Genomic DNA, 8,528 nt, shown 5'->3' with positions numbered 1-8,528 from the left:
AAATGCTGCTACATGTGACTGCTCGAAGGTTGTGCGAGTCATTTTGCTATTGTTGCTGTCACGCGTGCTTCAAGTGTTATACATGTGTGCATGTGTTAGATATCGTTAGATGCAGTCGATGTTATCGGGTGTTGCTTGTATGAGAAGGGATGGTAGATCTCGTAGCTGCTACTTTCAGCTTTTTCCTTTTTAAGAGTCGGGGTTTCTTGGTAATTGAAGTGGGATCAGTCAAAGTGTGCAGATATTTCCGGGACAACCTCTGGAAATGAGTAACTATTGTAATAGCAACTGTCCAAACAGAATGGTGAGGGGAAATCTGAGTCAATGAAGCAGCTTCAATGTTGTTAACCAGCCAACCGGCTTGCTAGAATTCGCAGCTAAATCTCGAAGAAAACAATGTCGCCTTATGTCAGACCAGATCAAAAATTATCTACAACTGGTAAGGAATGTGACTGACGAACCCCTTCCAACTAAATATCAGAAATAGAAAGGTTTACTATTATTAGTATCATTATATTACGGTGGCGAGGAAGGCGGCAAGCTGGTAGAAACGTTAGCACGTCGGGTGAAATGCTTAGCGGTATTTCGTCTGTCTTTACGTTCTGAGTTCAAATTCCGGCGAGGTCGGCTTTGCCTTTCATCCTTTCGGATCGATAAATTAAATACCAGTTACGCACTGGGATCGATGTAATCGACTTACTCCCCTCCCCCAAGCTGCCCTTGTGGCAAAAGTTTGAAATCATTCTCATTAGCAGCAGCATTGAAAATTATTCCTTGTGGTCTTTGTTCTGGCTTTTTACGTCTCCAAGATTAACATTGCCTTTCATCCTTTTGAAGTTGATAAAATACCTGTCGGCACTAGGGTCGGTAGTACTGACTAACTCCACTAAATTTCCAACAGAATTTCTTATTTTGTGCCTGCGTTAGTAATAATTATCATTACTATTGGTGGCCTGGATAAAGATACTCTTGTATCAAAAGGACTGCATTATATCATTTGTATGCTATGTTTGTTGTTGGCACTCCGTCGCTTACGACGACGAGGGTTCCAGTCGATCCGATCAACGGAACAGCCTGCTCGTGAAATTAACGTGCATGTGGCTGAGCACTCCACAGACATGTGTACCCTTAACGTAGTTCTCGGGGGAGATTCAGCGTGACACAGAGTGAGACAAGGCTGACCCTTTGAAATACAGGCACAACAGAAACAGGAAGAAAGAGTGAGAGAAAGTTGTGGTGAAAGAGCACAGCAGGGTTCGCCACCAATCCCTGCCGGAGACTCGTGAAGCTTTAGGTGTTTTCGCTCAATAAACACTCACAACGCCCGGTCTGGGAATCGAAACCGCGATCCTATGACCGCGAGTCCGCTGCCTTAACCACTGGGCCATTGCGCCGCAACTGTATGCTATGTACACATAACATTTCACGTCCATTTTTTATATGATTTTGTCCCAAACAAGGCCTCATGCTACTGTATCGTAAAGGAACTACAAAGAAGTAAAAGAATGACACTACAAATTCAAAAGATGTCAGATGACAGATAAAGTTTGAAATACTGAAGATCATAGACCAGATGAAAACGAGACGATGTTAGTTTATTTAGTTCCCGAGAGCAGCAGTTCAAAGAAAAGAAGTTATTATAACAAAAGGACTTATGACTAACAGGAAACTCAACAGGGAAATGATACGCTTCGGAAGAGAAGCAGGTGACACATTTAAAAGGTGTTGACAGAGGGTACTAAACGGAAAAGCAGAAAGTTCATCAGAGCAATGACCATAGAAATACTTATCGAAAAGAGACAACGAACATACATGTCAACGATGAACCAAAGACTCCAGCCTAATAGAAAGGACCCCCACCCTGCCACACACGCAGTGATAGTTCTTCTCATCTGTGACCCTGGTGACAAATAAAAGACATTTTACTACCGTTACTATTATTATCACTACTATTATCACGAAACCTTGAATTTATTCCCATACCTGCTGGGTACCTGGGTACTTAATTTAAACGTCAGAGAGACAAAACCAAAGTCAAGCACAGCAATAACTGTTTCTAATTTTGGCACCAGGCCCCCAGGGGAGGGTGGTTAGTTGACTACAACGAACCCCGGTATTTGACTGGTACTTTGGTCTATCAATCACCACCTCCACCCCCCCCACCCCCCACCAGAGGGAGGAATGGTAAAGTTGACTTTGTCCAGCGCTCCAACCATCTGGAAATTCACTACCCTTAATAAAAAGCTTGAAATTTTAAGGTAAGGCCCATTCGCTGTAATCGATGAGCACTCATTTTATCGATCTCGAAAGGATGAAAAGAAGCAATTTTGACCACGGTGAAATTTGAACTCAGATCGCAAAGACGGACGAAATGCCGCTAAGCATTTTGCCCGGCATGCTAACGATTCCGCCAGCCTCGGACCAACCAAAGCCCTGAGTGCATTTGGTAGACGGAAACTGAAAGAAGCCCATCGTGTATATATGTATGTGTGTGTGCGTGAGTATGTTTGTGTGCGTGTTTGTCCCCCCACCTTCGCTTGACAACCGATGTTGGTGTGTTCACATCCCCATAACTTAACGGTTCGGCAAAAGATGCCGACAGAATAAGTACTAGGCTTCCAAAGAATAAGGCCTGGAGTCGATTTGTTCGACTAAAGGCGGTGCTCCAGCATGGCCGCAGTCAAATGACTGAAACAAATAAAAGAATGGTTTCAACTTTTGCCACAAGGGCAGCCATTTTCAGGAAGGGGTTAAGTCGATTACATCGACCCCAGTGTTTCACTGGGTCTTAATTTATCGATTCCCAAAAGGATGAAAGGCAAAGTCGACCTTGGCAGAATAATAATAATAATAATAATAATTTGGATTTGGCTAGGTTAATACAACGACTGTGGAAGATTTTTACAAAAGTAACCCCAGTGTTTATAGGTACCCCATGTAACAACGAGAATTGCTTTAATTCAGAAACTTGATCTATTGGAAACAGCAAGGATTGTAAGAAAGTCACTCGATATCTAAGGAAAACCGGTATTAAGGACATTGATTCTGAATGTAACACATTCATGCACACCATTAATAATAAGCCAAAACATAGCAGACATATATTCCAAGAATTGAAATAACCAATATTTATTAACAAAGTTACATAAGAACATCAAAACCTACAGAAAGTATCGAGAAAAAAGTTCTTCAAGAATTTTCTCTGGATACTATTATTATTATTATTATGATAATGAAATTATTTTTAATATTATTGTTATAAACAACATTGTTATTCAATTAGAGAAGAAATACTTCAAAATCATTCAAGACTTCTGCCACACAAGTTCCGAAGCGATGTATGTAGATTGAACTTCAAGATTGTCATTCAACATTATGAAGTCTGCATCCGATCCAAAATCTAAAGAGCCTTTCTTGTCTGAAATATTCAACAGCTGCGCCGGATGCAATGATGCCATCTGCAAGGCCTCGACTACAGAGCATTCTGTGGAATAATAGAAAAAGAAAAAAAATTAATTATACATCAAAGTATTGTGTATTTTATCTTTTACTTGTTTCAGTCATTGGACTGTGGCCATGCTGGGGCACCACCTCGAAGGGTTTCAGTTGAACAAATCAATCCCATATACATAATTAGGGAATGGAGTAAATTCACATACGCAGTAGCCCCAGTTGATAACCGTGAACTATAAAATAACTTTTTTTTTTTTTACAGTTTATCAAATTTCGATATGGGGAAAAATTTACAACCTTCTACGTCAATAAACCATTATTGTTCCTGAAAGTTATTTTTTTTTATATCTTTAATGGATTTCTTGAAGCTTACTAACTTTCTACACCTTGATCCTTGGATCTTACCTTTATATATATATATATATATATATATATATATATATATATATATATCATCATTATCATCATCATCGTTTAACGTCCGTTTTCCATGCTGGCATGGGTTGGACGGCTCGACTGGAGACTGGCAAGCCAGGGGGCTGCACCAGACTCCAGTCTGATCCGGCAAAGATTACATCACAGAAGATCGAAGAGCTTGGTTGGGAAAAAAACTCCTCATCTACCTTATTCTTCCGACCTTGCTTCTTCAGACTACCATTTGTTTCGTAGCTTACAGAATCATTTGGGGGACATAACTTTCGCAAGCCAGGAGGAGGTCGAAACTGACATTTCAGAGTTCTTTGCTTTGAAACCAAAAGAGTTTTACATTGATGGGATTAAAAAGCTTGTAAATAGATGGAAGGAAGTCACAGATAATCAGGGAAAATACATTGATGATTAAATTTCAATTAAATATAACATTTGATCACTTGTTTTCTTTATTCAAAATTCGGACAGAACTTATGGGATGACATGATAGTGAGCGAAGCGGACATGAGCTTGCTAAAATCAACTCTCATGAATAGCATGATGAGTCATCAAGTAAAATAAAATAATAATAAATAAAAATTTCACAATGATAACAATATCAACAACAACAACAATAATAATAATAATGGTGGTGGTGGTGGTGATGGTGGTGGTGATGATTTTTTTTTATTTTATTTTATTTTTCCTTGAATACTTACAAAGATCTTGCAAACACGAAACACACCTTTAATGTTGTATCTACCAAACAACACCTACACACACTTATGCTGAACTACACAGAAGAATGATTTTCAACCAGAAATAAGACTACCCTGTGGGGAGTGTATCTTGAAGCATGAAACTATTAGTAGCTCTTTTGTAATTGTGTATATTATATGGTTATATATATCAAACTTGGAAACTAGGTGTCAGTTTTGGAATTGACCTTTATACTTGGTCGGGCTTGTTTTAGAATAATCATGCAAGAGGTAGGTGGGACATAAGCAAACCACACTCCTTTCATTCATACACAACACAGATTAGCTGCTTTTCATAGCTTCCACTTCTTAATTCCGTTTTATTTAATAATAAAAAACTCATTATTTTCATTCAAAATTTGTTTAGAAACATTTTTTAAAGCTGCTCATTCACTTGTGGTGCCCTAGCATGACTGCGACTTCCAAGCTGAAACGAGTTGAGAGAGAGAGAGGACTCCCCTTCGGTCATGAATGACTATAAGATTGCACCTGGACTGGCTCCCGTGCAGGTGGCACATAAAAAAACACCTTTTTGAGCATGGCCGTTGCCAGTACCGTGTGACTGGCACGTAAAAGCACCCACTACACTCTCGGAGTGGTTGGCGTTAGGAAGGGCATCCAGCTGTAGAAACTCTGCCAGGTCAGATTGGAGCCTGGTGCTAGTATGGAAAGCGGACGTTAAACGATAATGATGATGATGATGTATGTATATGTGTGTGTGTGTATATATATATATATATATTAAAATTGAATGGAGTCAAAAATGCATATGTTTAGACAGTTATTTAATAAACACTACACATGTTCCTATACAACATTATATATATATATATATATATATATATATATATATATATATATATATATATATAATGGCACTATTAGTTGACATATTAAAAATTTTAAGATATTTTTCAACGAGTTACTAAACAGAACAAATCTAGGACAGCAAATGTTTCTGAGCAGCTTGTTGAATCCTATGTGAATTTGCTAATTTTTCTCAACTGCTTGTTTTTGTCAGATACATAAGTGAAAAAAGTGTTGAAAGACAAATCTCTCTACCATGAAATTTCCCAGAATAACTGCAAAGATTGTTGACAAAAGGAAAACACACACGCACACACACACACATGCACACATTCCATTAATTTCATCCAGACTGTAATCATTTCCATCTTTAATGAAAGGTCTCACTTCATAAAATGCTTCATTAATAAGTTACAGGTTATGTCCTACTGATGATTTTTAAAAAGAATGAAATAGTTCTAACATGATTACCAACAACTAAACAAAACAAAAATTAAATATATGAATTCTATGCATTTTTCCATATAATTCTTTTAATTTCGGATTCAAATTTCTAATCCTGCCAAATATTATAAAGAAATGGTTATCTTCTTTGTAATAACTGCAACCACTGGGGTAAGATGTGTTTGGGAAATGGACAGACGATGATGATGATGATGAGGATGATTACTTCTTTGAAAAGAATCTCTTATGAGGCATAACTGGCTCAATTTGTGCTGATGGAGCTCCAGCCATGATATTAGTCAGATCTGGCTTTTCTATATTTGTAAAATTAAAAAGCACCTTATATGATAACATAGAGATTTTCAAAGATATGCATTAGCAGCAAAATTCCTCCCTGAAAATGGCTTTGTAGAAAACTGTTGAGGCTGTTTTATTTCATTCATACATAGAATCACATCTCCTCCGAAGCTTTTGTGAGATGAGATGCATTTTGTGCATCCAATCCTTTTATTTCATACTGTGGTTGAAATAACAGCTATGTGAACATATTCTTAACCAAGTGTTTGAGATTAAAACCAAGGTAAAGATTTTTCTTTGTGACCAAGATTCAAAACTATAGACAAAGGCCTGCTGATCTACATTCAATGCCTCTTAAGTCACCTCAAATACATTTATCCATCTTTAACCAAGCAGCAAATGACTTCAAGAAAAAAATCAGTAACTATCTTTAACATTTTAGCATTTAAAGCAGTCATATCAGGCCAAAATATTCTTCCACTGATGTTCAAACTGGTCAGATCCAGCCTCTCACACCTACCCTACAATATCATTCTAAAAATAAATAATCACATCGTTGAAATCTCAAAGCTGTGAGATAATGAATGATTAATTGAAAGTAATGTGAATAAATAAGCATTACATTTGACAGAATAATCTGAATGCTAGAGTTAAACAGGCCATATCAGGCCCAAACATTCTACCTGCTTTATGTTCAAACTAGCCAGATCCAGCCTCTCACACCTACACTACAATATCATTCTAAAAATAAACACTCACATCAATGAGATTTCAAAGCTACAAGTTAATGCATGATTAAATCAAAACGATGTGAAAAAATAAGCATTACTTTTGACAGAGTAAGCTAAATGTTGAAGAGTTAAAATAAGTGGAAAGATTGACGCGTTGCAAAGCTGACTAATATAGGCTCAAAGAGTTCATCAAAATAATTTTGCCAAATTTTCAAACATAGATAAAATCAGCAGAAAAATTACTGGCATGTTTCATAAAAAAAAGGCATCTCAACATATCTTTTATCTTTTACTTGTTTCAGTCATTGGACTGCAACCATCCGGGAGCACTGCCTGAATGGTTTATTCAAACAAATTGTCCCCAGTACTTATCTTGTTGGTCTTTTTTTTGTCAAACTATTAAGTTATTGGGATGTAAGCAAACCAACAGTAGTCATCGAGAGTAGTGGGGGACAAACACACACACACACACACACACACACACACGTATGCATGTACAAAGAGCTTCTTTCAATTTTCATCTATCAAATTCGTTCACAAGGATTTGGTCAGTCCAAAGCTTTAGTAGAAGGCACTTTCCCAACCATACCATGTAGTGGGACTGAACCCAAAACCATGTGGTTCAGAAGCAAATTTATTCCCACACAATCACCTCAAAATGTTACAGTACTAACTGCTACTCTTCAGACCCTTTTCCCACTGACCTATCAGATATAAAAGATGATAAACCCAGCAAAAGAGAAAATAATTGGCCTTTAGTCCTTTGCTAACCTTATGAAAGAATTTGATAGAGTTGCAATTCACTTCTGACTAAAACCCATTCATTCCTACTTCTGACTCACTGTGGTATTAAAGTGCTTGTTCTTCTTCATCACGTTTCTGTACTTTAATAGCAATGAAGAAAAAAAAGGCAAGGAACTACCTGAAAGGCAATGGCGACATGAAGATAGCATTGTCATCAACAGCACCTCCTACAAATAAACAAGTCAACTATGAATCAGCAGAACTTCTATTAATAATGCTTCTGGTATTCATGTTTTGATCTTGTCAAAAGCACAAGAATAAAAAAGAGACTTATTTTTAAACTTAGGTTCTTTTGCTTATACATGCTTTGGTATTTAACTTTTGTTCGGTCTCAATCTAAAATTATATTTCTTAGATACAAATATATTCTGCTTTACACACACACACACACACACACACACACACACACACACACACACACACACACACAAATTTAACTGAAGGACAAACACACTCACACAGTCAGTTTCATAAGTGCCAATGCATAAAATGTTCGGACTCCTTGAGTCACTCTATAATTTCTGCCAATTGTTAATAAAACACACACACACACACACACATATATGCATATATATATATATATATATATATATATATATATGCATATATCTATATATATATATATAGATATATATATATATATATATATATATATATATATATATGCATATATCTATATATATATATATATATAGATATATATATATATATATATATATGCATATATCTATATATATATATATATATAGATATATATATATATATATATATAATATATGCATATATCTATATATATATATATATATATGCATATATATATATATAT

The 8,528-nt window shown here is 36.4% G+C and overlaps 1 protein-coding gene across 2 annotated transcripts in view; it reads right to left on the bottom strand.

The window, feature by feature from the left end:
• Positions 1–3,100: 3,100 nt before the first annotated feature.
• LOC106872229 (N-acetylglucosamine-6-phosphate deacetylase) overlaps positions 3,101–8,528 on the bottom strand; it is a 147,130-nt gene continuing 141,702 nt past the window's right edge. For both annotated transcript variants that reach the window (XM_052973729.2, XM_052973730.2), the window contains one exon: positions 3,101–3,484. In XM_052973729.2, the coding sequence (XP_052829689.1) occupies positions 3,306–3,484 (179 nt within the window). In that variant the 3' untranslated portion in view covers positions 3,101–3,305. The remainder of the gene's footprint in view (positions 3,485–8,528) is intronic.

This window comes from Octopus bimaculoides, chromosome Z, assembly GCF_046866305.1.
Source record: "Octopus bimaculoides isolate indiv1 chromosome Z, ASM4686630v1, whole genome shotgun sequence".
Lineage (NCBI taxonomy): Eukaryota > Metazoa > Mollusca > Cephalopoda > Octopoda > Octopodidae > Octopus > Octopus bimaculoides.
This window is presented reverse-complemented; position numbering and strand designations above follow the sequence as displayed.